This window comes from Balaenoptera borealis (assembly GCF_965194805.1).
Source record: "Balaenoptera borealis genome assembly, chromosome: 1".
Lineage (NCBI taxonomy): Eukaryota > Metazoa > Chordata > Mammalia > Artiodactyla > Balaenopteridae > Balaenoptera > Balaenoptera borealis.
Window position 1 is genome coordinate 116,026,540 of NC_138860.1, and position 27,651 is coordinate 116,054,190.

At 38.2% G+C, this 27,651-nt stretch overlaps 1 protein-coding gene across 3 annotated transcripts in view; it reads left to right on the forward strand.

Moving 5' to 3' along the window:
• Nucleotides 1–21,735, forward strand: part of LOC309625177 (uncharacterized protein) — a 48,767-nt gene extending 27,032 nt beyond the window's left edge. For all 3 annotated transcript variants that reach the window (XM_082384325.1, XM_082384323.1, XM_082384324.1), the window contains 6 exons: nucleotides 1,906–1,954; nucleotides 2,337–2,501; nucleotides 2,852–3,010; nucleotides 3,368–3,523; nucleotides 3,877–4,061; nucleotides 5,013–21,735. In XM_082384325.1, the coding sequence (XP_082240451.1) occupies nucleotides 1,906–1,954; nucleotides 2,337–2,501; nucleotides 2,852–3,010; nucleotides 3,368–3,523; nucleotides 3,877–4,061; nucleotides 5,013–5,078 (780 nt within the window). In that variant the 3' untranslated portion in view covers nucleotides 5,079–21,735. The remainder of the gene's footprint in view (nucleotides 1–1,905; nucleotides 1,955–2,336; nucleotides 2,502–2,851; nucleotides 3,011–3,367; nucleotides 3,524–3,876; nucleotides 4,062–5,012) is intronic.
• The last annotated feature ends 5,916 nt before the right edge of the window (nucleotides 21,736–27,651 follow it).

Below are 27,651 nucleotides of genomic sequence, written 5' to 3' on the forward strand. Positions count from 1 at the left end.
GATTTGCATTTCTCTAATCATTAGTGATGTTGAACATCTTTTCATGTGCCTCTTGGCCATCTGTATGTCTTCCTTGGAAAAATGTCTATTTAGGTCTTCTGCCCATTTCTTTATTGGGTTGTTTGTTTTGATGATATTAAGCCACATGGGCTGTTTGTAGATTTTGGAGACTAATCTGTTGTTGGTCGCATCATTTGCAAATATTTTCTCCAAATCTGTGGGTTGTCTTTTCATTTTGTTATGGTTTCCTTTGCTGTGCAAAAGCTTTTGAGTTTAATTAGCTCCCATTTGTTTATTTTTGTTTTTATTTCCATTACTCTGTGAGCCAGATTGGAAAAGATATTGCTGCAATTTGTGTCAGAGAGTGTTCTGACTATGTTTTCTTCTAGGAGTTTTATAGTGTCTGGTCTCACATTTAGGTCTTTAATCCATTTGGAGCTTATTTTTGTGTATGGTGTTAAAGAATGATCTAATTTCATTTTTTTACATGTAGCTATCCAGTTTTCCCAGCACCATTTGTTGAAGAGACTGTCTTTCTACCATTGTACAGTCTTGCCTTCTTTGTCCTAGATTAATTGACCATAGTTGTGTGGGATTATTCCTGGGCTTTCTATCCTGTTCCATTGATCTATAGTTCTATTTTTGTGCCAGTACCATACTGGTTTGATGACTATAGCTTTTCAGTATAGTCTGAAGTCAGGGAGCCTGATTCCTCTAGCTCTTTTTTTCTATCTCAAGATTGCTTTGGCTATTTGGAGTCTTTTGTGTCTCCCTACAAATTTTAAGATTTTTTGTTCTAGTTCTGTGAAAAATGCCATTGGTAATTTGATAGGAATTGCATTGAATCTATAAATTGCCTTGGGTAGTACAGTCATTTTGACAATATTTATTCTTCCAATCCAAGAACATGGTATATCTTTCCATCTGTTTGTGTCTTCGATTTTTTCATCAGTGTCTTATAGTTTTCGGAGTATAGGTCTTTTGTCTCCTTAGGTAAGTTTATTCCTAGGTATTTTATTCTTTTTGATGCAATGGTAAATGGGATTGTTTCTTGAATTTCTCTTTCTGATCTTGCATTGTTAATGTATAGAAATGCAAGAGATTTCTGTGTATTAATTTTGCAACCTGCAACTTTACCAAATTCATTGATGAACGCTAGTAGTTTTCTGGCAGTGTCTTTAGGATTTTCTATGTATAGCATCATGTCATCTGTAAACAGTGACAGTTTAACTTCTTCATTTCCAATTTAGATTCCTTTTTCTTCTCTGATTGCCGTAGCTAGGACTTCCAAATCTATGTTGAATAAAAGTGGTGAGAGTGGGCATCCTTGTCTTGTTCCTGATCTTAGAGGGAATGCTTTCAGCTTTTCAATGTTGAGTATGATGCTAGCTGTATGTTTGTCATATATGGCCTTTATTATGTTGAGGTAGATTCCCTCTATGCCCACTTTCTGGAGAGTTTTTATCATAAGTGGGTGTTGAATTTTGTCAAAAGCTTTTTCTGCATCTATTGAGATGCTCATATGATTTTTATTCTTCAATTAGTTGATGTGGTGTAGAGTGTGATGTAAATTTTGAAAATTTTTACATATTATCCAAGGTGGGATGTTACCAGAAGAGTCACAAGCAGTAAAATACAGCATATGAAAAAAAATATGAAAGCACCCAAGGTTACCTATTTGTAAAACTGCACATTCTTCTGACTGGTGGAACTTAGCATGGATGGTAGAAGCAAAACTGGCAAGGAGGCTAGAGGGGTAGAGAGGCAGGCAGGATCTGGTAAATTTACTTGAAGAGTGGGAAGCAACCAGGGAACATTATTCAGAACAGTTCATTTCTCAGAACATTTCAGTTGAAGTTCAGGTCAGACCTACCTGACATGTCTTTGCCTCTTTCTGGTCTCCAGTGCTTACTTAGGATACCAGAAAAACCAGAGGAACACTACACGAAGAAAGGTGAGCTCCCTTGTGATGCAGAAATGAATGTAGCATGTACAGGGGAGAACTCAGCTCACAGTGGGGTGGGTAGGTTCCTGCAATGCCCTCTGAGACTCTGACAGAAGGAATTTCCAGAAGCAGGGACCTTCTCCTTCTGTGAACACACTCTGCTACATCTGCAAAAACAAGGCTAATTGCTGTTGTAGGTCCAGCCAGTCAGTCAGGGCCTTTCCTAGAAGGTTCCCAAACCTGCCCTTGTGTGTGGTCACAGGTGTATTTAGACATGTCCATCTCCTTTTTCACAACAGTTTGGTCACTGACAGAGTGGAAGTTTGGGGGTATGGTGAGCTCCACCTCTCAGGGCTAACTGTTGTTTTCTTCCCTATCTAAAATCTTCCAGAAGCAGAAGAGCAGGCCAAAAGAGAGGCAGCTGAGAGGGAAAAGGAGCCTCTTGGACAAAAGGTTGAAAAATTGCAGCAAAAGTTGGAGAACCAAGAAAGAATCTTCGAGATAGTAAGAGTCAAAATGACAGAGGAGTTGAATGAAAGGAAAAAGGCCTTAGCAGGTACACGGGAGGGCTCAGCTCACAGTGGGGTGGGTAGGTTCCTGCAATGCCCTCTGAGAACTCTGACAGGAGGAGCTTCCAGAAGCTCCTCTCCTCCTGTGAACTCACTCTGCTTCATCTGAAAATAAGAAGGAAAGTTGTGGTTGTAGCTCCATCTAGCCAGTCAGGGCCTTTCCTAGCACATTTCCAAACCTGCCCTTGTTATGTGGTCACAGGTGAATTTAGACATGTCCAACTGCTTCTTCACGACAGTTTGGTCACGGAGAACGTGGAGGGTTGGGAATTGGGGGGGTTGTAGCTCTCAGATCTGACTGTTGGTTCCTTCCCTTTCAAACATCGCCCTGGAGCAGAAGAGCAGGCCAAAAGAGAGGCAGCTGAGAGGGAAAAAGAGTCTCTTGAACAAAAGGTTAAAGAGCTGCAGAAAAATTTGGAAGACCAAAAAAGAGCCTTCGAGGGATTAAGAGGCAAAATGACAGAGAAGATAAGAGAAAGTGAAAAGACCTCAGCAGGTACCGGGAGGGCTCAGCTCACAGTGGGGTAGGAAGTTTCCTGCAATGGACTCTGAGAACTATGACAGGAGGAACTTCCAGAAGCAGAGACCTTCTTCTCCTTCCCTGAACACACTCTGCTACATGTGAAAACAAGCCCAGTTATGGTTGTACATCTATCTATCCAGCTAGTCAGCGCCTTTCCTAGCACACTCTCACACCTGCCCTTGATATGTGATCACAGGTGAATTCAGACATGTCCATTTGCTTTTTTCAAGACAGTTTGGTCACTGAGAAAGTGGAGGGGTGGGGGATGAGAGTTGTAGCTCTCAGGGCTGACTATTGTTTTCTTCCCTGTGTATAATGTTCCTGGAGCAGAACAAGCCAAAAGAGAGGCAGCTGAGAGGGAAAAGGAGTCTCTTGAACAAAACGTTAAAGAGCTGCAGAAAAATTTGGAAGACCAAGAAAGAGCCTTCGAGGGATTAAGAGCCAAAATGACAGAGGAGATAAGAGAAAGTGAAAAGACCTCAGCAGGTACTGGGAGGGCTCAGCTCACAGTGGGGTAGGAAGTTTCCTGCAGTGTCCTCTGAGAACTATGACAGGAGGAACTTCCAGAAGCAGAGACCTTCTTCTCCTTCCCTGAACACACTCTGCTACATGTGAAAACAAGCCCAGTTATGGTTGTACATCTATCCAGCTAGTCAGCGCCTTTCCTAGCACACTCTCACACCTGCCCTTGATATGTGATCACAGGTGAATTCAGACATGTCCATTTGCTTTTTTCAAGACAGTTTGGTCACTGAGAAAGTGGAGGGGTGGGCGATGAGGGTTGTAGCTCTCAGGGCTGACTATTGTTTTCTTCCCTGTGTATAATCTTCCTGGAGCAGAACAAGCCAAAAGAAAGGCCACTGAGAGGGGAAAGGAGCTTTCTGAGCAAAAGTTTAATGAATTGCAGCAAAAGTTTGAGGACCAAGGAAGAGCCTTTGAGGCATTTAGAGTCAAAATGACAGAGGAGATGAAAGAAAGAGACAGTCTTCTGAGAAAGATGAATGAGAGGATTCAGATGCTGGAGGTAACCTGGTCTGGGTCTGGGCAGTGACTGTGGAACAAAGCCTTGGAACCTCAGGAAGGGATGAGTGAAAATTAAAGCAGTCATAGAGAGAAGCACCACGGTCTTTCACTGCTTTAGATTCACTAGAAGACCTGAGATTTTAATGGCTTGTATCCAGGCACTTGAGTTCTCTTCACAGTGAGTTTCTCTGAAGGGTCTTGGTACCTCCAAGCATTTACAGAATATAAATAACTTTCCCAGGGCTTGTGCTGCTGTTTTGAGGTATTCCTGCATGGTCTCATGGGGCCAGTATTAAATGGGGTTCCCAGGGTTTTCAAGTGGATTTCTAACCAACTGTATCTAATATCAATAGAAGCAGGAATTGGTTCAGTTTACCAAGCTTCCTGCCAATTTTCAGGAATCCTACTACCCCCAAAGACCCTATGACAGATCCTTGCTGACCTAAAACTGTCAAATATGCACAGACTTAGAAATATTGGCAACTGACAGCTCCTAATCTGGCTGCAGTTGTCTGCAGGTGAGGATGACCTTCAGAACAGCCTTCAGTAGAGGGGCAGTTCTCTCTTCTTCCACCTGGAACTTAGCTTAGGAGTTCTGGGTATTTTTAATATGTGGGTGAGAATTCGTACCATTCACAGGGAGGGCTCCCACCCAAAGAGCATAAATTTGGCTGGAATATCTTATAACAGTTGTCCTTATGCCTGGTTAGCACTCTAGGAAACCCCTAGTGATGAGTGAGTATGAGTAAGGTTTTGCTATGCTTCCTCTCACCTTCCGAGCCTAAACCAGGAGATATTCTTGATGAAAATAATATCTTCTCATGATCTATTCAGAAAGAACTTTTTAAAAGAAATCACAGATGATTTTATAAATTGTTAATGGAAAACCTTGTTTTTGAAATATTGAAACTTTGAAAAGTTTTCAGTGTACTAACACATCATACATTTTTAGGTCACAGGGAGCAATGATAATGACAAGGGTTATGAGCAAAATACTGAAAACGACTGCACTTCATAGACACAGGAAGACAGTGACAAAGAAAATACTTCACGGCCTTTTGTTTTGGTCTCAGATTTGGGAGAAGATAAAACATGTGTGGTCACTAATTACCCAGTTTTTTTCTTGTTTAAATTCTGGTAATATTAAAAGTTTTTATAACAGCTTTGTGATCTGGATTATTTTTATTTATGTATGCACTTTTTCTTTTTTCATCAAAATTTTAATATAAAAATAGCAAAATTATCTACTATAGGACATCAATGCCTGGCACACAAAGTATAGAATTAATGTTGCTGGATAGTTAATTTAAATGGAAATGGAAACAATTGAGTAGAAGACAAAAAGAAGGTCAAATTTGTAATATCTTGAAAAAAAAGCAACATTAGAATATACTTATTAAATAATGCTTCTGAAGGTCACATATAAATAATTATACAAATGAATATGTATACTGATTTCTTGAGAGGAAAGGACTAATTTCTTATATAAAACAATTATCTTTTACTTCACCTGTAAATTTTATGTGTTTTGAGTTAAAATTTCACAAAGGCTGATTGTAAATTTTAAATGGAGCTGATCAAACAAATTAAAAAGCCATGACAATTCAGAAGGGGTACAATGAAGTTTATAGAACTGCAATAAATAGAACAATGTATCATTGAGGCAGAAATATGAAAACAAAGAATAAGGACATGCTACATAGTCTAAAAATAGAACCAAAAATACACCTAATCAACTGTATGTGAACAGTGTTATTTCAGATCAGTTGGAAAATATAAACTGTATATAAAGTGTTGTCAGCCAACTGGACAGTCATATAGAATAAGAGGGTGACTAGATCACTTACAAATCCTGCACAAAGAAAATTCCAGCTTGATTTTAGACTTAAACATTAAAAAATCTTGATAAAAACAGTGAATGTCAGAGAATTATAAAATAAACTTGGAACATCAAATTTATTTTTAAGTGACATAAAACTCAGACACACATTTTATGACTTTGATGTCCTCTTTTACATCTTCATATTTATCATTTTGCTATTCATTGTGGTTATCACTTCTTTCACAGAAATTTCTTGATTTTTTAAAAATCTGTGTACTGACTTATTTAAGATATTTACTTTCCAATTGTGATGTTCTTTTTCCTATAGATACTTCTTTTCTATTTAGAGAAGACCTTTCAATTTCTTTTAGGATAGGTTTAGTATTTCTGTATTCTTTTAGTTTTCACTTGTCTGAGAAATTATCTTTCCTTCTGTTCTAAATGATAATCTTGCTGGGTAGAGTATCCTAGGTTGCAGGTTTTTCCCCTTCAGGACTTTGAATATATCTTTCAACTCCCTTCTGGTCTGCAAGGTTTCTGTAGAGAAATCAGCTAATAGACTTACTGGAGTTCCCTTGCAATTAACTCTTTGTTTTTCTCTTGCTGCCTTTAGAGTCCTCTCTTTAACTTTTGGCCATTTTAATTATAATATGTCTTTGTGTAGGTCTGTTTGGGTTCATCTTGTTTGGGACCCTCTGTGGTTCCTGTACCTGGATATCTGTTTCCTTCTTTAGGTTTGGGAAGTTTTCAGCTGTAATTTCTTCACATACATTTTTGATCCCCTTCTCTCTTCTCCTCTGAGATCCCTATTATGTGTAGATTGGAACCCTTTATATTATCTTATAATTGCTTTCATTTTTCCTCATTTGTCTTTCTGTCTGCTGTTCTAATCTGGGTAATTTCCATTATTCTGTCTTCCAGATCACTTATTCATTCTTCCGCATTACGCAGGTTGCTATTTATTGTCTTTAGCTCAGGTTTTGTCTCTGCAAGTGAGTCTTCTAATTTCTGTTGGCTCCTCTTTATAGTTCCTAGTTCCATTTTACAGTAAACTGCATTTCTATGTAAAGCCTTTCTTCATTCCTTCAGTATTTTCATTACCTCCTTTTTGAGCTTGTGATCTGGTAGACGGAATGAGACTCTCCTTCTTCATTTTACTTATATTTCTCTGACTCTATGAGTTGAGGAGAAATGGTTACCTACTGTGGTCTTGAAGTGCTGTTTTTATGTGGGAGTGTCCCTGTGTAGCCTGTGTGAGTCTAATATTTTAGGTGCGGGGGCTATTTTTTTGTATGGATGCCTGCCACATCTTTCCTCCATGTGTGCTGACTGTTCTCCCCTTGATAGGGGCTGTTGTTGTTGTGATGACCAGAGCCTGCACTGGTTGTTGAGTGGTGACTCCTCTTTGCTCTGTGGTGGTCACAGCCCTGTTGGGAGCAGGGTCAGCTCCACAGTTGTTGGAATAGATGCCTCCAGATCCATTTCTGAACTGTGGTGTGAGGTAGGTGGGACTGGAGTGCTCCTGCTGGGAGAGGAGCCACTGAGTATTATACTGCAGGAACTGCCCAGCGAGAAGTGCCCTGTGTGGTGTTGCCTGTCACCCATTGCTCGGATTCACAAAGCACACTGTTTTGGCCACCACCCTTGGCTGCACCTCAACTGTGGATATTCAAACAATCGGCCTGGGTGTTCATCAGGTGCTGTGCTCACAAAGCCACTAGAGCAGATCTGTTGGTGCAGAACTGCTGAGGTCAGGCATGGGACTGCTGTAGTCTTGCACCTGGACCTGCCGTGAGTCAGCCCAGGCCCTGGCCCAGCCTCCATGTGCACACATCCTCAGAGCCTTCAGCCAGAACCGCTGCAGCCAGGGAAGTACCAGCAACCACTTGGATGTCCCAAAGGCACTTAATTTACAAAGCTGCAGGTGATACACAAATTCATGGATTGCACAGCCCTGGGGAGAGTGCTCAGATTTTAGCCCTGCTTCCTAAGTATGGTGAGAATGAGGTAGCTGCTGTGGCAGGAAACACCCTCCCTTCAAGCACACATGTTAACAGTGGGGTTTCAGTGGTGGACCCAGGCTCCTCACGTTGCCCCCTGGAACACACTCCGGCCCCTTTAGGCTGTCTCTGAAAAGTCAACTGCAGTCCTCTCTTGGGTTTGTCCTCTGAAGCTCAAGTTTCAGCACCCAGCTCCAGCAAACACCCACAGATGCACATCTGGGCTGGGGAATGCAGTGAGGTGGCATGGACCCTCTGTGCTGGTCTCTATCTATTCTGCCTGCCACAAATTGGCTGCTGCACTCTCTTCTGAGCCTCTGAAACTCCCTTTCTGTCCCAGTTGATCTCCGTGCTGGTGAGGAGGCTTCCAAGGGTGAGGGAATCTTTCTTCTTTCACAGCTCCCTCTCAGGGGTACATGTCCTGTCCCCATTCCTTTTTTCCTTTTTGTCCCACCTGGTTACATGGTGATCTGTTTTGCAATTTTGGTTTTATGAGATATTCTGCCAGCATTCAGCAGGTTTTCTGTGAGAATTGTTCTGCGTGTAGATATATTTATGATGTAAATATTTGTGGGAGGAGGTAAGCTCTTGTCCTTCTGTTCCATTGTCTTGATTCGGCCCCGCATATATCCATTTGTTTTTTAAATTTTACTGGAGTACAGTTGATTTACAATGCTGTGTTAGTTTCAGGTGTACAGCAAAATGATTCAGTTATACATATACATATATTCATTTTTTTTTCAGATTCTTTTCTCATATAGGTTATCATAGAATATTGAGTAGAGTTCCCTGTACAATACAGTAGGTCCTTGTTGGTTATCTACCTTAGGTATTGTAGTGTGTGTATGTTAATCACAAGCTCCTGATTTATCCCTCTCCCCCACGTTTCCCCTTTGGTAAACATAAGTTTGTTTTTCGATATCTGTAAGTCTGTTTCTGTTTTGTAACTAAGTTCATTTGTATCATTTTTAAAAGTTAGATTCCCCGTATGAGTGATATTTGTCTTTCTCTGCCTGATTTACTTCACTTAGTGTGATAATCTCAAGATCCACCCATGCTGCGGCAAATGACATTATTTCGATCTTTGTTATGGCTGAGTAATATTTGATTGTATGCATGTAACACATCTTTATCCATTCCTCTGTACATGGACATTTAGGTTGCTTCCATGTCTTGGCTATTGTAAACAGTGCTGTAATGAACATTGGGGTGCATGTATCTTTTTGAATTATGGTTTTCTGCGGATATATGTCCAGAAGTGGAATTGCTGGATCATGTGGTAGTTCTATTTTTAGTTTGTTAAAGAACCTCCATACTGTTCTCCACAATGGTTGTACAAATTTACATTCCCACCAACAGTGTAGGAGGGTTCCCTTTTCTCCACACCCTCTCCAGCATTTACTGTTTGTTTTTGATGATGGCCATTCTGACTGGTGTGAGGTGATACCTCATTGTAGTTTTAATTTACATTTCTCTAATAATTAGTGATGTTGAGCATCTTTTTCATGTGATTTTTGGCCACTTGTATGTCTTCTTTGGAGAACTGTCTGTTTAGATCTCCTGCCCTTTTTTTTTTTGATTGGGTTGTTTGTTTTTTTGACATAGAGCTGCATGAGCTATTTTGGAAATTAATCTCAGAATATTTTGGAAATTAATTCCTTATGGGTCACTTCATTTGCAAATATTTTCTCACATTCTATGGGTTGTCTTTTCATTTTGTTTATGGTTTTCTTTGCTGTGTAAAAGCTTTTAAGTTTAATTAGGTCTCATTTGTTTATTTTTGTTTTTATTTTTATTACTCTAGGAGGCGGATCCAAAAAGATATTGCTGTGATTTATGTCAAACAGTGTTCTGCCTATGTTTTCCTCTAAGAGCTTTATAGTGCCCAGCTTTACATTTAGGTCTTTGATACATTTTGAGTTTATTTTTGTGTATGGTGTTAGAGAATGTTCTAATTTCATTCTTTTACACATAGCTGTTCAGTTTTCCCAGCACCACTTATTGAAGAGACTGTCTTTTCTCTATTGTATGTTCTGTCCTCTCTTGTCATAGATTAATTAACCATAGGTGTGTGAGTTTTTTTTAAAAAACATTAAACAAGTACTGGCTTGTATGCTTAAGTTTTTTTGGTTTTTTTTGTTTTGTTTTGTTTTTTTAAACTTTTGGGTTTATTTATTTATTTATTTATTTATGGCTGTGTTGGGTCTTCACTTCTGTGTGAGGGCTTTCTCTAGTTGCGGCAAGTGGGGGCCACTCTTCATCGCGGTGCGCGGGCCTCTCATTATCGGGCCTCTCTTGTTGCAGAGCACAGGCTCCAGACGCGCAGGCTCAGTAATTGTGGCTCATGGGCCTAATTGCTCCACGGCATGTGGGATCTTCCCAGACCAGGGCTTGAACCCGTGTCCCCTGCATTGGCAGGCAGATTCTCAACCACTGCGCCACCAGGGAAGCCCCGGTGTGTGAGTTTATTTCTGGGCTTTCTATCCTGTTCCATTGGTCTATATTTCTGTTTTTGCACCAGTACCATACTGTTTTGATTATTGTAGCTTCGTAGTATAGTCTGAAGTCAGGGAGCCCAATTCTTCCAGCTCTGTTCTTCTTTCTCAAGATTGCTCTGGCTATTTGGGGTCTTTTGTATCTCCATACAAATCAAAAATTTTTTTGTTCTAGTTCTGTGAAAATGCAATTGGTAATTTGATGGGGATTGTACTGAATCTATAGATTGCCTTGGAAAGTATATTCATTTTGACAATATTGATTCTTCCAATCCAAGGACACGGTATATCTCTCCATCTGTTTGTATCGTCTTTAATGTCTTTCATCAGTGTCTTATAGCTTTCTGCATACAGGTCTTCTATCTCCTTAGGTAGGTTTATTCCTAGGTATTTTATTCTTTTTGTTGCAGTGGTAAATGGGAGTGTTTCCTTAATTTTTCTTTCTGATCTTTTGTTGTTAGTGTATAGAAATGCAAGAGATTTTTGTGCATTAATTTTGTATCCTGCAACTTTACCAAATTCATTGATTAGCTCTAGTAGTTTTCTGGTGGCATCTTTAGGATTCTCTATGTGTAGTATCATGTCATCTGCAAACAGTGACAGTTTTACTTCTTCTTTTCTGAATTGGATATCTTTTATTTCTTTTTCTTCTCTGATTTCTGTGGCTAAAACTTGCAAAACTATGTTGAATAATAGTGGTGAGAGTCCTACCTTTACTTTATGTTTGTCTTTACTGGTGAGCTTTCCCATTCATAATTTTCTTGATTCTAGTTGTGGCCTTTTCTTTTCTGCCTAGAGAAGTTCCTTTAGGATTTGTTGTAAAGCTGATTTGGTGGTTCTGAATTCTCTTACCCTTTGCTTGTGTGTAAAACTTTTGATTTCTTCATCAAATTTGAATGAGAGCCTTGCTGGGTGGTGTATTCTTTGTTGTAGGTTTTCCCCTTTCATCACATTAAGTATATTGTGCTACTCCCTTCTGGTCTGAAGTTTTTCCCTTGAAAAATCAGCTGACAACCTTATGGGAATTTCTTTGTATATTATTTTTTGCTTTTCCCTTGTTGCTATAACTGTTTTGATTACAGTGGCTTTGTAGTAAGATTTTAAATCAGGAAGTGTGATCTCTTCAATTTTGTTCTTCTTTTTCAAGATTTTTTTTCTTTGTCTATTTTGGACAATCAAAATTCCCTATGAATTTTAGGATGAGTTTTTTTTTTTTTTTTCTGCAAACATAATCATTGTGATTTTGATAGGGATTGCATGGAATCTGTAGATGGTGCTGGGTAGTACTGACCTCTTAACAATATTTAAACTTCCAGCTGATGAACATGGCTGTCTTTTCATTTATTTATGTCTTATTTAATGTCTTTGAGCAATGTTCGTAGTTCTCAGTGAAAAGTTTTTTACCTTCTTGGTTCAATTTATTTTTAAGTACTTTGTTCTTTTTGATTCTATTTTAAATGAGATTGCTTTCTTAATTTTTTTGAATTTCATGTTAGTGTGTAAAAGTGCAACTAATTTTTGAGTGTTCATTTTGTATCCTCAAACTTTTCTGAATTTGTATATTTTTTCTAATGCTTTTTTGGTAAAATCTTAACGATTTTCTACAGTAAGATTATGTCATCTCTTAACAGATGAATTTTACTTCTTTTTTTTTCAATTTTGAATCCATTTTCTTCTTGTTTTATTGCACTGGCTAGTACTCTCAAAACTATGTTAAATAGAGTTTGCAAAAGTGGGCATTCTTTTCTTGTTCCTTATCTTAGGGGAAAATGTTTCATTCTTTCACCACTGAGTTTTATGTAGCTGTGGATTTTTCATACATAATTTTTATTATATTGAGGAAGTTTTCTTCTATTCCTAGGTTGTTTTTTCTTCTAGAAATGTTCATAAATTTTGTCAAAGATTTTTGTGCACCAATTGGATGATCACTTTTTTCTTTATTCTATTAATGTGGTATATTACATTGATTGATTTTTATCTTTTGAACCCACAGGATGTAATTGACATTTATAGAATACCAAAAAACACTGGAAGACACATTCTTCTCAAGCTCACATGCAACATTCACCAAGATAGACCGCATTATGGGCTTTAACAAATTTAAAAGAAAAGAAATGTTACAATGTATGTCTCAAACCACAGTGGAATTAAACTAGAATCCAATAACAGAAAGATATCTGAAAAGATATCTGGATATTAAACAACACACTTCGACATTATACATAGGTCAAACAAGTGTCAAGAGAAAATTTAAAATGTGTTAAATGAAATGAAAATCCAACTTACCAAAATTTGTGAAATGCAGTGAAAGTTGTTGAAGGACACTTGTAAGTTTTTTCTTTTGCTGTGATATGTAATCTTATGGAGACCATAAACTAAATTTTGGAAGAGGGACTAAGAAGACACCAAGAAGCTGTCTGGGTGTTTAAATATCCATTCTATTTCAATTAGTCTTTTCAGCCTCTTTTAGTTGCTTTTGGGGTTCCTGCATTTCTCAAGAGCCCCAGCTGGAGGAAAAAATCCTAAAGGTCAAGTGACAGTAGAGAGTTTAAGGGCTAGAGTGGGAAGGGGAAAGTCTGACAACGGTGGATTGAAGGTTGAAGTATGTAGGAAGGGAAACAATTTGAAGGGGAATCTATTAATAGATAGATAGAGAGAGATCCCACGTTTCATTCTTTGTATTAGGGCATAATTCCATTCATGAAGATTCCACCCTATGATCTAATTACTTCCAAAAAACCCCACCTCGAAATACTATCAAAGTTTAAATGTTACTTCTCAGGTCTTGGAATAGCCAGTACCCCTTTCCATTTGGCTTCTTAACAGCCAGAATGGAAGTGTTGCATGGGCTAGAAGTAGGAAAAAGAAGTGCCTTATCTAGTAGTCCCTGAATTATTGGGCAGAGCCCCTCAGGTCCCTCTGATGTTAAATTATGTTGGGGAATCTTAAGGAGGGGCATGTAGAGATCTACCTCTACATGTTATAGCACTTTATTATGGGGTTCTGCACCCCATAAATGCCAGATATTAGTGGAATTCCTTGTCTACAAACAGGAGAAATACTTCCACTAATTTACTTAAATCCTCAGTAAGATAGGTATTAGGTTGAAGAGGACAGAAAAACTTTGGGAAGTCAGGCAAAGCCATTAGAGGAAATAGGTGTGAGGGAAATGAATAGGGGACTTGTGAAAGAAGCCCTTCAGGGTCATAATTAAGTTTAACACCCCAGTTCATGAAATTATTGGGGTAGTTTGTCTAAAAAGAACATTGTGTTGTGCCTGAAGGGATCCTATAAAGATAATGAGGGACTGGGAGGCAAATTGTCAGAGCCCACCATTGGCAATGTTTGATGAATTTGAAGTGGCTGGGGGATGAAGGAGTGTTCAGGGTGAAATGTATCACAGAAATATTGATAAGAAATATGGTAGGACGCCCTTTAACTCACAGGGTAATAGTATCTTGTGAGTTTATTGGGAATTCAGGGTATGGGATGTCTGCTTCCTCAGACCTGAGTTAGTATTCCTCCTGTGAAGAGGTTACTTGGGTCTTTTCTTTCTTTCTGAGGAATGGACATTCCCAAACCCGATGGACTTTTTCTTTGTAATACTAGCAAGTATCCTGGTCAATGGAGGCTGGTTTTGGGGGTCCTGTCTTTGTTTAAATTTTTCTTATTTATTTATTTATTTTTTAGAAATATAACTCTCACAGTGCTGAGATACTGTCTGAAGTTCATACATCTCAGCATTTTAAACATAGACTTTTTTTGGTAGTGTCATGAAGCTTAAGTCTTGGAACATTTAGAAAATTGTGGCTAAAGCGAAGGCTATATGGTAAGTTCAAGCTTTCACTGCTCTTTCCAAGTAGTGTCTAATTGCTGGTGATAATTTAGCACAGTTTCATCCTTTAGTTGTTTACAATTTTGAATACATGTCCAATCAATTTTAAGAGCATAAAACTTGGAATGGCTTCTAAAATTTTTTTTAATTCCCTTACTCTCTGACTGGACTCAGCAGTGGTTTGAAGTCCCTTAAGGTCTTCCAAGATCATTGTCCATTTAGCTTTCATAAACCAGAGAAAGGCATATCCACAAATAAGTGGATAATTTAATATGTTAAGGGAGTCTCAGAGAGTAAGCACCCAACACCCCATGAATTGTTCAGTAAATTTCTCTCTTGCATTTTGGGACTTGGGGAAATCTTTAGTCATGGAATCTGATCAAAGCTCAAAGTTTAAATGTTACTTCTCAGTTTGGTCCTGATTGGGAGTGACTTGAGCGTCATCTACAGAAGGTGAAAATCCAATACATTTATTGTTGAGGTATACTGAAAAGCAGGAGAGCATTTTGGGAAGGGAAGGAAAATGGAGAGTGGAGAGGGGAGTATGGAGGCACTGGAGGATGGGGTGTAGGGGATTGTGTTTTGGGAAGTCCAAGAAGGGTCTCAGGGTCTGAAGGACTGATCTTGGAACCTTTTTGCTCCAGGCTTTCTCTAAGATATAAGTAGTCAGCAGGGATTCAAGAAGGGGGGTTTTCAGTCAACTGAGAAGCTCTCATGTCCTAGATCATAGAAGTCTGGGATTCTAATGCACTTTGAAGACCATACACAGACGGTTAAGAATCAAAAATCTGTTCTTACTGTGCTAACATCTGGAGCACTGGATCAGGAGTCAAACTCACTAATGGATCCCCTATCAATCAGTCAGGAATGAAGACATAGTATTAACAGGTTTATACCTGGAGCACAAGGTGATAGTTTTGGGTGTACAATGATGAATCTGATCTTATATGAGATGCAGCACAAGACTGTAATAGAAATATTACACCAACACTTGTTAAAATGGTAAGAAAGACTTTATTCAAGATTATTGCAATAGGAGTCAAGGTTGTTGCAATAGAGAAAAAAGATTGAGCTCAGTTCCAAATACAGCAAAGCCAGCTGGGCATATATAGCTGAGAAGCTGAGTTAGGGAGTCAGTAGATGGAAAATTACTAAAAGACAAAGGTAGGGAAATTCTTGCTAAACTGGCTTAATAGGATTCTTGTTAGGACAGGCCAAGGACTTAAACACTAAGAAACTTAGTCAGTTTGGGGTGCTATAACAAAAATACTATAGACTGGGTGGCTTAAACAACAGAAATTACTTTCTCACAGTCTGGAGGCTGGGAAGTCCAGGATCAAGGTGCTGACAGATCCTGTGTCTGGTGGAAGCCTAATTCGTAGTTTGTAAATACCTGTTTTCTCATTGTATCCCTACGTGGCAGAAAGTAGAGAGAGATCCCACGTTTCATTCTTTTTATTAGGGCATAATTCCATTCATGAAGATTCCACCCTATGATCTAATTACTTCCAAAAAACCCCACCTCCAAATACTATTACACTGGGAATTTAGGCTTTAACATGTGAATTCTGGAGGGACACAAACATGAAGTCCAGAGCGTTCCATCCCTGACCCCTCCAAATTCATGTCCTTTACACAGGCAAAGTATATTCATTCTATCCCAACAGTCTCAAAAGTCTTAACACATTCCATCATCAACTCTAAAATCTAAAGTGCAAAGTCTTATCAAAGTATCATCTAAATCAGATATGTGTAGGAATTTGAGGTAAAAATCATCCTGAGGCAAAATTCTCTAACTGTGAACCCGTTAAACCAGATAAGTTATATATTTCCCAAATACAATGGTGGGGCATGGACAAATAGCATACGGATACACATTCCATCCCAAAAGGGAAAAATAGGAAAGAAAGAAGGAAGGTGAGAATGTCCCAAGCAAACCTAAATCCTAGCAAGGCAAGCTCTACTAGATCTTAAGGCACAAGAATAATCCTCTTTTTCTCAATGTTCTGCCTTCTATATTTATTGGGGCAGAGTCCTGCCCCAGGACTCACTGGGGCATTAACCAACCTCCACAATTCTGCCTGGTGAGGGTTGTGTGGTTGAGGGTCTGCCTGGTAGGGGTCAGGTGCCTGTGGCTCTGTGGGTTGGAAGTCATGTTGCTATAAATTTCTCTGCTGGGCATTTCCCCCACCCTTTGAAATCAAAATAAAGGCAGCCCCGTACCCCTACCCAACATGTCCATGCACTCTGTGCTTGTGGTAGAAGTGGCAGCCCTGATGATCTCTGAATTGTATTTGGGGTTCTTCTTCCCTTGTCTTAAAGAATAGCACATATTAGCAGAAGAATGGCTCTATGGTCCAGTTCTCTTGAGTCTAAGAAGTCCAACAGTCTTTCTTCCTTTCATCCCGTTTTCTCTTTTTCCTGTAGTTCCAGCTGGCAGCCTTTCTGTGGGTATTGTCTCATCTCTATCTTTGCCTTTTGTTGAGATGGCTAATTAAATTCATGGTTCACACACAGTGATTTTCTTATCAAATGGTCTGTCTGCCACCACATCCTTACTATTATCTACTGAACACATTTTCTTATTTTTTGTAATATGGTCAGCCTGAGAATTTTCCAAATCTTTGCATTCTGGTTCCTCTTCCTTAACAATTGCATCTTCATTACTTTCTCTCTTCTCACATTTTACTATGAGCAGTTAGAAGGAACCAAGCCTCTCTCTCAAGAATTTTCTTAGAAATTCCCTCAGCTAAATATCCTGTTTCATCTACCTTCTACCACATATTAGAAAATGAACACATTTGGGAGGTTCTTTGTCACTTTATAAAAAAGATTATCTTTCCTCCAGATTTGAATAGCATGTTCCTCATTTCTGTCTGAGTTCTCACCAGAATCACCTTTCTAGTTCTCTTCATGGCAATATTGGCTTTTTCTTGCATCTACTTCAAAACTCTTCCAGCCTCTATCCCTTACCTAGCTCCAAAGCTGCTTCCACATTTGTAGGTATTTGCTAAACTTTAGCACCTCACTTCTTGATACCAAATTCTGTCTTGGGGGAACACAAGCATTCAGTCCATAGCATCAAGAGTGGGTGATGAGGAGTTTGATCAGATATCAGGAGTGGGGAAATCTTGATAAACTAACCTAGCGGGATTCTTATTAAAGTTGGGCTAGGCAAGCCAAGAACAGGGACAAAGATCAAGTCCTAGTTGAGAAGAGAGGAGAACTCAGAGGGAGCATCACTAATGTTTGTTGAAGGAGGGCCTCTTTGTCATTGGGGGAGGGGCTATGTGGGAACTCTCTGTATTCCTACTCAACTTTCCTGAAAACCTAAAATAGCTCTAAAAAATAAAATCTATTAATTTAAGACATGGGCAAAAGTCTTGAACAGACACTTCACAAAAGAAGATATATAAATGGCCAATAAGAACAAGATCAAACATTCAACATATTTATTCAAATTAAATCACAATTAGCCAGCACTACATACCCATCAGAATGGCTAAAACTGAGAAGACTGCTCAATATTGGTGAGTTTGTGGAACAACTAGAACTGTCATATATTTCGGTGGGAGCAGATCAACTCTAACGGAAGTTGTAATATTTTACTTTTGGCAAAAGTATAGAGATCCAAAATAGGAAGCCTGAAGTATAAAAGCAAATGAAGATGCAAGACAGCAGTTGATATGTGAAACAATCAATAAATATTGACTACACTAAACATCATACTGTATGCTGGGATTAAAAAATAAGAAGATAGAATTAAGATTAAAACATTCAGAAAGGGTGCAGATACAGTTCGAGTGTTCTAAAGTCTTTGAATTATTTTGGAGGAGGGTAAAAGTGAATAACTTTGAGTTTGATAATTTAAGTATGAATATTTTCACTTGTAATTAAAGAACAGAGAAAGCTTTTAATTTCCATATCATGAGTATAAAAATGATTTTAACAGATCTCAGTAATTCAAAAAATGAAACACCAAAAATGTCAGTAAATTTTAAAAATGCTTTAAAAACATGATGAACAAACTTGACTTAATGTGTTAATGTAGCACCTGCACCCAACAACTGTAGAACACTCATTCTTTGAAAACACACTTGGAACTTTTCATGAAGTTTACATATACTAAACCACAAAGCAGGATTTGTAAACCTTAGGTCAGATTGCCTAGAAGCAGAGACTGAGAGACGTAGTTTTATGCAAGTGACTTATTGCGGGAGTGCTTTCAGTAGAAGGGGTCTGAGGGAAGCAGGAGAGGGCAAGAAAGTAAGAATGAAAAAGGCTGCAGTCTCAGGTGGAAACTGGCTTCAAGTTGGTCCCATGGGATCTCTGTAACACAAAGAGCACCAGAGTTGATCTCTCCTTGAAGGAAAGGGCTGGGCATCTGCACCCCATGTCAGGCATTGTCTGTGGGCCATCCAATTTGGGCAAAGTAGTTCCTGTTCAGTCAAGGGAAATTTCCTGAGAAGAAGACTAACCAGTTATGAGAAGCAAATATGTCTCCAGACATTGCCAAATGTCACACAGGGGCAAAATCAGCACCTTTGGGAGATACTGAGCTGGAATAATTAAAAGTATCTTCATGCAAACACATCCCAATCTCATAATAGGTGCTCCAGAGTTTGAATGGTCATAAACGCTGAATAAAAGAATGGAGGAAGGGGCCACTTAAAAATGTCTACAGAAGATGTCTTCTTTGCCTTAAAATATGTTTAAATTGCCTGACTCTCTGTGTAGCATGTAAAACTAACATGATTCAATCCATTCACTAAACCCGTACTTCCTCAGGTCTCTGTTTTTTGTTGCTTTATTAATGGGTAAGGAAGTGTGCCCTATTTTATTAAATTTTTTCAATATCTTGTCCTTTTTTTAAAAATTAAGAATGATATTAAGTAAATAACTGGGCCTAGAATAAAATCTGAAACTCTCACTATTAGTAGAAAACAAGTCTAAGTAAAATCCCTAAAGTTCCTTGCTTTGAGAAATACATTTATCTCTTAGAGAAAGTGGTTTCTTTTGAGTCGCAGAACCATCAAAGGCAAACCTTATGCAGATAGTGATGGGGACGATGATAATGATGATATGACAAGAGCAACAAATACTTGCAAGACTCACCTTCATCAATTTATGTTTTGCATATTACTGATGGATTTTCCATATTTTTTAACAAGGTTACACTGCAGAGAGCAAAAGTCATACATAGTCCTGACTGACATCGAAGTGGGCACTTTTAAATGTGACTGCATTCAGTCACTCAGTAAATATGTATTGACCACTGACTATGTGCTGGGCACGGTGGGAGGTATTGGGACGGCATTGAGCATTCTGTGGTTAGTATAACAACTGTGGTCCCTGCTCATGCACTTTTTTAGTTCATAAAGAAGACATTAAAACAAGTTATACAAACAAATATAATATCTGACTTTCTGATAAGCAGTGCAAAGGGTGCCATTAGTAAGTATCGAAAGGAGACCCAGTTTAGGTTAGTCAGTCAGCAATCCTTCCCTGATACAATGAGGGTTCAGATGAATTTTTAGTAAGAACACAATTAGGAAAGAAATGAGAGAAGTAAATTCTAGACAGAAGGAGAGTTTGTGTACAAAATTCCTGATTGGAGAAGAGTTGGGTGTGTCTGGTACCTGAAGGAAGGTCCATATGCTGAAGCTGAGACAACATGTGAGGAGGAGAGGGGCAGGCAGGAGCCGGATGATGTAGGATCCTGTAACCTCCATATGGAGAATGCATGCTTCTAAGAATTTTGTGCAGAAAAGTGCCCTGACTTACTTTGTGTTTTAAAAACCTCGCCATGACTTCTGGGTGAAAATGAATTGGAGACTGCTAAAAATGATACCAGGCAATGCCATCAGCCCTACAGATAGACCAATCTGGGGTTTTCTAAAATTAACAGTCTGTTTGTAAGAGAGTTAGAATGCTAAGTGCCATAGACTTGCTCTTGAAAAGTGATAATGAGAGGTGCTGGAACTCTGAGATATAATGTTCTTCCCCTTGCTCCCTCCAAACTGCACACGCTTCCAGTCATAGCTTTTCCCCCCCAGCTTTAGTGAGATATAGTTGACATATAATATTGGGCAAGTTTACGGTGAACAGTCATTAAGTTTTTAAATGTTCTAGCATAACAAGTTTTCCAGCTAGAAAAATAATATCTTATGTCACTCAAGGCCACTTGAAATGATATTTCCTATAAACATAATTCAGATTGAAACTGAAAGCAAGGAAGAGCTCCTTTTACAACAAGCTCATTCCTAGGAAATCAGAAGTCTTTCTGTATGAGCAAAGCAATAGCCTGATTTTGAAAATCTAAATCCATAGCAGAATTTGAAAAGTGGTCAAGCAATAATTAAATCACTTTCCCAAAATGCTTCTGCAGATTCTCTTTAGACACCACACTCTTCCTCTGAGGTACATTGTCTTTCACTGGCCAGAAAAATTCCAAGGAATGTGCAACTGCTGCTTGGCTGGGAACTTCACTAATTACAGAGTGGTGTAATTCAAAATGTGTAATTCAATTTAAGCTGCATGTCTCTGTCATCTTGTGGTACATTTTGCCACAGGGTTTCCAAAGCTAAAGTATCTGGGCACTATATGAACTCTTAAGAGTTTTCCACACAGCCTCTTTCCTCTTCTAGCAAAATATGTATTGGGATAACATTATCAAAAGATAAAACAAAGGTTTATTATTTTAACATATGACCCCCAATTCTTGATAGAGGGGGAAATGCGCATGTTTGTAAAAATTCATTGAATGCCTTCTGGAGCAGAGGGGGAGAAAACAAGGATGTAAGTGTCAGCGTTGTTCAAGTTACTGTGCCTGACACAGTCAGGCCAAACAAACCAAACACTGGAGTTTAGAGCAGAGAAAGTTTATTGCAAGGGCCAAGCAAGGAGAACAGGTGGCTCCTGCTCAAAAGGCTTGGACTCTCTGATGCTTTTCCTGGAAGAGTTTTTAAATGTGAAATTTGCAGGGTATGTGACATCCTTCTGATATGTTGGTAGTGAGGTAACAGGGTGATATCTCTGGAATCTCAACCTTCTGGTTTCAACCAGTCTGGGGTCTACAAACTTGTGGTCAGCACATAATCACCATCCTCCACCTGGGTGGGGGGGGTCTTAGTTTCTGTAGAAGAACTCAGAGCTATATATCCAACTGTTATCTATACCCCTTCAGGAGGAACTATAACTTATTTATTTTATACACAGTAGTTTGTATTTCTTAACACCTAGCCCTGTATTGCTCCTTCCCCCCTTCCCTCTCCCCACTGGTACTCACTAGTATGTTATCTATATCTGTGAGGCTGCTTCAGTTTTGTTATATTCATTCATTTGTTTTATTTTTTAGATTCCACATGTAAGTGATAACATAGATTATTTGTCTTTCTCTGAGTTATTTCACTAAGCATAATACCCTTCAGGTCCTTCCACATTGTTGCAAATGGCAAAATTTCATTCTTTTCTATGGCTGAGTAGTATTCCATTGTGTGTGTATCTATCTATCTATCTATCTATCTATCTATCTATCTATCTATCTATCTATCTATCTATCATCTATCTATCTATCTATCATCTATCACATCTTCTTTATCCATTCATCTGTTGATGGATACTTGGGTTGTTCCATATCTTGGCTTTTGTAAATAATGCTGCTATGAACACTGGGGTGCATGTATATTTACTAATCCATATTTTCATTTTCTTGGATATATACCTAGTAGTGGGATAGCTGGATCATATGGTAGTTCTATTTTTGTTTTCTTGAGAAACTGTCATACTGTCTTCCATAGTGGCTGCACCAATTTACATTTTCACCAAAAGTATACCAGGATCTCCTTTTCTCCATACCCTGGCCAACGTTTTTTGTAGACTTTTTAATGATAGCCATTTGACAGGTGCGAGGTGATATCTCATTGTGGTTTTAAGTTGCATTTTTCTGATGATTAGTGGTGCTGAGCATCTTTTCATGTACCTGTTGGCCATCTGTATATCTTCTTTGGAAAAATGTCTATTCAGGTCTTCTGCCCATTTTTCAATCAGGTTGTTTATTTTTTTGATGTTGAGTTATATGAGCTGTTTATGTATTTTGGATATTAACTCCTTATGGGTCATATCATTTGTTTATCTTTGCTTTTATTTCCGTTGCTTTAGGAGACAGATCCAAAAAAAACTATTGCTATGCTCTATGTAAAAGAGTACCCCCATACATATCTTCTTCTAGGAGTTTTACAGTTTCCAATCTTACATTTAGGTCTATTCCATTTTGAGTTTTTTTTATTTTTTGTACACAGTGTTACAGAATGTTCTAATCTCATTTTTTTACATGGAGCTGTCCAATTTTCCCAGCACCACTATTTTTTTTTTTCCTTCTTGCGTCTCCCTCCCTCCCACCCTCCCTATCCCACCCCTCTAGGTGGTCACAAAGCACCGAGCTGATATCCCTGTGCTATGCGGCTGCTTCCCACTAGCTATCTATTTTACATTTGGTAGTGTATATATGTCCATGCCACTCTCTCACTTTGTTCCAGCTTACCCTTCCCCCTCCCCATGTCCTCAAGTCCATTCTCTAGTAAGTCTGCGTCTTTATTCCTGTCTTGCCCCTAAGTTCTTTATGACCATTTTTTTTAGATTCCATATATATGTGTTAGCATACAGTATTTGTTTTTCTCTTTCTGACTTACTTCACTCTGTATGACAGACTCTAGGTCCATCCATCTCCCTACAAATAACTCAACTTCGTTTATTTTTATGGCTGAGTAATATTCCATTGTATATATGTGCCACATCTTCTTTATCCATTCATCTGTTGATGGGCACTTAGGTTGCTTCTATGTCCTGGCTATTGTAAATAGAGCTGCAATGAACATTGTGGTACATGACTCTTTTTGAATTATGGTTTTCTCAGGGTATATGCCCAGTAGTGGGATTGCTGAGTCGTATGGTAGTTCTAGTTTTAGTTTTTTAAGGAACCTCCATACTGTTTTCCATAATGGCTGTATCAATTTACATTCCCACTAGCAGTGCAAGAGGGTTCCCTTTTCTCCACACCCTCTCCAGCATTTATTTTTTGTAGGTTTTTTGATGCTGGCTATTCTGACTAGTGTGAGATGATATCTCATTGTAGTTTTGATTTGCATTTCTCTAATGATTCATGATGTTGAGCATTCTTTCATGTGTTTGTTGGCAATCTGTATATCTTCTTTGTAGAAATGTCTATTTAGGTCTTCTGCCCATTTTTGGATTGGGTTGTTTGTTTTTTGATATTGAGCCACATGAGCTGCTTGTAAATTTTGGAGATTAATCCTTTGTCAGTTGCTTCATTCCAGCACCACTATTGAAGAGGTTATCTATTCTCCATTTTATATTGTAAGAGGGAAGTTTATAGCTATACGTGCCTTCCTCAAGAAACAAGAAAAATCTCAAATAACCTAACCTACTACCTGAGAGAATTAGAAAAAGAAAAACAAAGTCCAAAGTCAGTAGAAAGAAAGAAAAATAAAGATCAGATTGGAAGTAAATAAAATAGAGGTTAAAAAAATAGATAAAATCAATGAAACTTTGATCTGATTTTTTGAAAAGATAAACAAAATTTATAAACTTTTAGCCAGGCTTATCAAGAAAAAAAGAGAGGACCCAAGCAAGTAAAATAAGAAACAAAAAAGGAGAAATAACAACTTATATCACAGAGATACAAACAATCATAAGAGGATACTATGAACAGTTAGATGGCAACAAATTGGACAATCTAGAAGAAGTGCACAAATTTCTAGAGATATACAACCTTCCAAGACTGAGTCAGGAAGAAATAGACAATCTGAACAGACTGATCACTTATAGTGAAATTGAATTTGTAATTAAAAAAAAAAAACAAACTTCCAGCAAAAAAAATTCCAGGACCAGATGGCTTCACAGGGGAATTCTACCAAACATATAAAGAAGAGTTAATAACCTAATTCTCAAATTACTCAAAAAAAAGTGTAAAAGAAGGAACACTACAAAACTCATTCTATGAAGCCACTATTACCTTGGTACCCAAACCAGACAAAAACAGTACAAAAAAAAAAAAAAAAAAGAGAGAGAGAAAACTACAGGTCAATATCTCTGATGAATATAGATGCAAAAGTCCTCAGCATCATTCACTTCTTTTAATAGCTAAAGAAAGCCCTGAGAGATCTTACTGTAAACACCAAAGCTGAGGTTTAAACTTAAGATTGTCTTCAAATGTTATGTTTTTTTGCCCTACTATTTAGCTATATATAGTATAGCAGAAATAGTGAATGAGCTATCGAATGAAGAGTGGATGCCTAAATCCCTCTCTGCAATATGCTTTCTAGGCTGACTGTAAGAATGGAGCATGGATCTTTGCCTTGACTGTACTTCTGAGCAGCACTGTTGCCCACTCCATGAGTACCATCAGCCATCAGCCTCTGAAGCAGCTACAGTATCCTTCCAGGAACTAAACCACCGAGTTTTATTTAGTTAAAGGAAATGATAACTAAGACTGTTTCTCTTTCCTGTGACTCAAAATCAAGATTGGAGATAAGGGGATAGAAAGCCAAAGGGAATGTTCATAAAATTTTTTTCTGGGTGAGACATGGAAACTGTCTTGTAGAGTGCTTCTCTTTCCTTAGATAATATCCTGTCTCTATGGCTGAACTACCAGAGCTAATCAGGGCAAAATCCTTTCCTATACCCCCCAAAGTAGATGATTTCACTGAGTTTTTGAGTTTCTCTCTAGGCTTTGTTTAGACTGTGTGGGATTTCATAATAAAACTGAAGATAAATAAACACCCCATCGCCAAAGATTAATAGCTTGTGGATGTCTTGAAAAAGATTCCAGGTAGCAGAGCATAGCCTGGGTGGTAGAATTTTCAGTAGGATGTGGGATTCAGCATTGATGTCAACTTTCATTTGAGACTGAATGGAGACCCAGGCTAATGATGATTATTGATTGTTGAAAAATGACTAGGAATACTTTTTAATGGGTTATTATTTCCTGAGGAGTTTCAGCGATTAGAGTTTAAGCACACTAAGGAAATTTAACCTCAATATTGGACCATATAATCTTAGACCAATTTGTATCATGAAAAAAGGACAGGTTACCATCAGTGCTATAACTTCCCAAGGCTCACACGCTTGTCTTCCTTAAAAAGTGCTCTGTTAGTTCTATTAACAGAAAAGAAGAAAAGAAGCTAATCAGATTGGAAGTTGCTAAGCAAAAAATCAAAATGAAAGAAAAGGACTTAAAATTAAAAGCATATATCACACAGCATATTTTCCTACTGCCTGGGTAGTTACATATTTCGGAGGAATGATATTTATACTTTAAAAAGTCAAGAATAAAACACTGACATACCCTCCAGTCAGATGACCAAACCCTTCATTTTACCTTTCTCATGACATCACGTCTTCCTTCTTACAGCCTGTCCAGTAAATGCCAACTCAGTAGGTTTGGGGCTTCTTCAAATTCCAAAGAAAGGTCTGGCCCTTGACTGGCTCCTCTAAGTCCTTGAGATATCCTGCCTAATAAAAATGTTTTGTATATATATGTGGAGGTGTTGGGCCATACCAGGTAGTTTATGCTGACAATGTAATGTGTGATGGGTGTCTTGTGCTTCACTGCATCAGTTTGACGTCTAAAGGGACTGGAGTCTGAGTAACTAAGATGAGTCTGAGAAAATAAGAGGACTCCATGCCCACTTGACTACCTCCAATTATAATACTGGATGCCAAGGCTTGGGCCAGCTGCCCTGGTTGGCAATATCCCATACATCTTGTCACACATTGTTTCTGGGAGAATTAGACGTTGCCTGTACAACTCCACTGGGAGAGGAAAATTAGAAGTCTGTGCCTGGTCTCTCCTGGAATCCATTCTACGCACCTTTTGCTTTTTCTGGTTTTAACTTATATCATTCTAACAAACTGTAACTTTGAGCATAATATTTTTCTGAGTTTTTTGTATGTTTCTACTGAATCATTGAACCAGAGGGTGGTCTTGGAGACTCCTGAGTCCAGTTGGCCCTCAAAATGGGATTTTCTAGAATGACTCTGACTCACTGAAACAAGGCAAAAGCATGGTTTGGGGAAAGGAAGAAGGAGTGGTGATGAGGATGGCTTACTGCTCCAAATGAATAGGGTCTTAGTCTTCTTGATCCATAATCTTTAAATAGCCATTTAACAGGATTCTTGCTACAGCCATGAAGGACATCTGAAATAGAGCCTTACAATTTGAAAGTATCATATTTGACCTTATACTAAATATGGGATGCTGAAAGATATAAAATTTGTTTCATTTGTTTCTAGGTCTGCCTGTGTCACCCTATCAAGCCCAGAAGAAAATTCTTTCTTTGACCCAACATGGAGCTTGAAAATCAATTTTTCGCACAGGGTCAGCATTTCATTATTTTTTAGATATGGGTGGCCATGTTGCCTCAATTGGAATTGAGAATTCATTAGCATCAAACCTACATTTCCTCTCAAAGTGCTCATTTGGACCAGAACACATCTCAGGCCTGACCTATCATCAATGTTTCCTCATTCCCAGTGAGATTGTACTGAGGGAATATTAGAAAGATCCAAACCATGGATACTCTCAATATCTACGTGCAAAAGTATGAAAATATTGGATGACCTCATCAAAGTGTATCCTAAGGTGGTAAAGATGTAGACATGTATGCTTCACTGCTGAATTTGTTAAATGCAAAATCCCAACTCCTGATAATTGTAATTTTCAAAAAATGGACTCTTTCACAAGTTCAGGAAGAACTGCTTAATGAAAGAGTTAAAAAGAAATCTGAGGAGTAAATTAAGAGACAAATCAACTGAAAAAAAGAGATTGAAATAACTAAAAACAATGGAATTTCAGGATTTTCACAGTTTCTTGATGAAGCTGGCAATGGGTTCATTATCGGATTATTGCTGTTGCTATGCTAGTTTGTGTAGGGAAAAAATTCTGAGCCCATAAATGAAATAGATTTTAGAATTCCTGTTAAAGTAATTATAAAATGAAGCTTCTTTTGTTTTAATATTGTAATACTGTGGCTCATTTTTGAAGTACACGTGTCATGCTTTTTTTCATTTATAAAAATTAAAAAAAAAACTAATTTCCATAGAATATTAGTACCTGTTATACAGAAAACATATTGCATGTTGATTGAAATAATTAATTTAAAGGAAAGGGAAATAAGTTAGAAGATATAATGGAAGAAAGACTAAATTTATAATATTGTCAAAACAAATTGAAAACTTTAGAGTAACATTATCAAGAAGTATGTGATATTCATTTGAAGAAATGTTAAAATGTTACTGAAGGAAACAAAAATCTGTAAAAATGGATGGAAGGGCTTCCCTGGTAGCGCAGTGGTTGAGAATCTGCTTGCCAATGCAGGGGACACGGGTTCGAGCCCTGGTCTGGGAAGATCCCACATGCC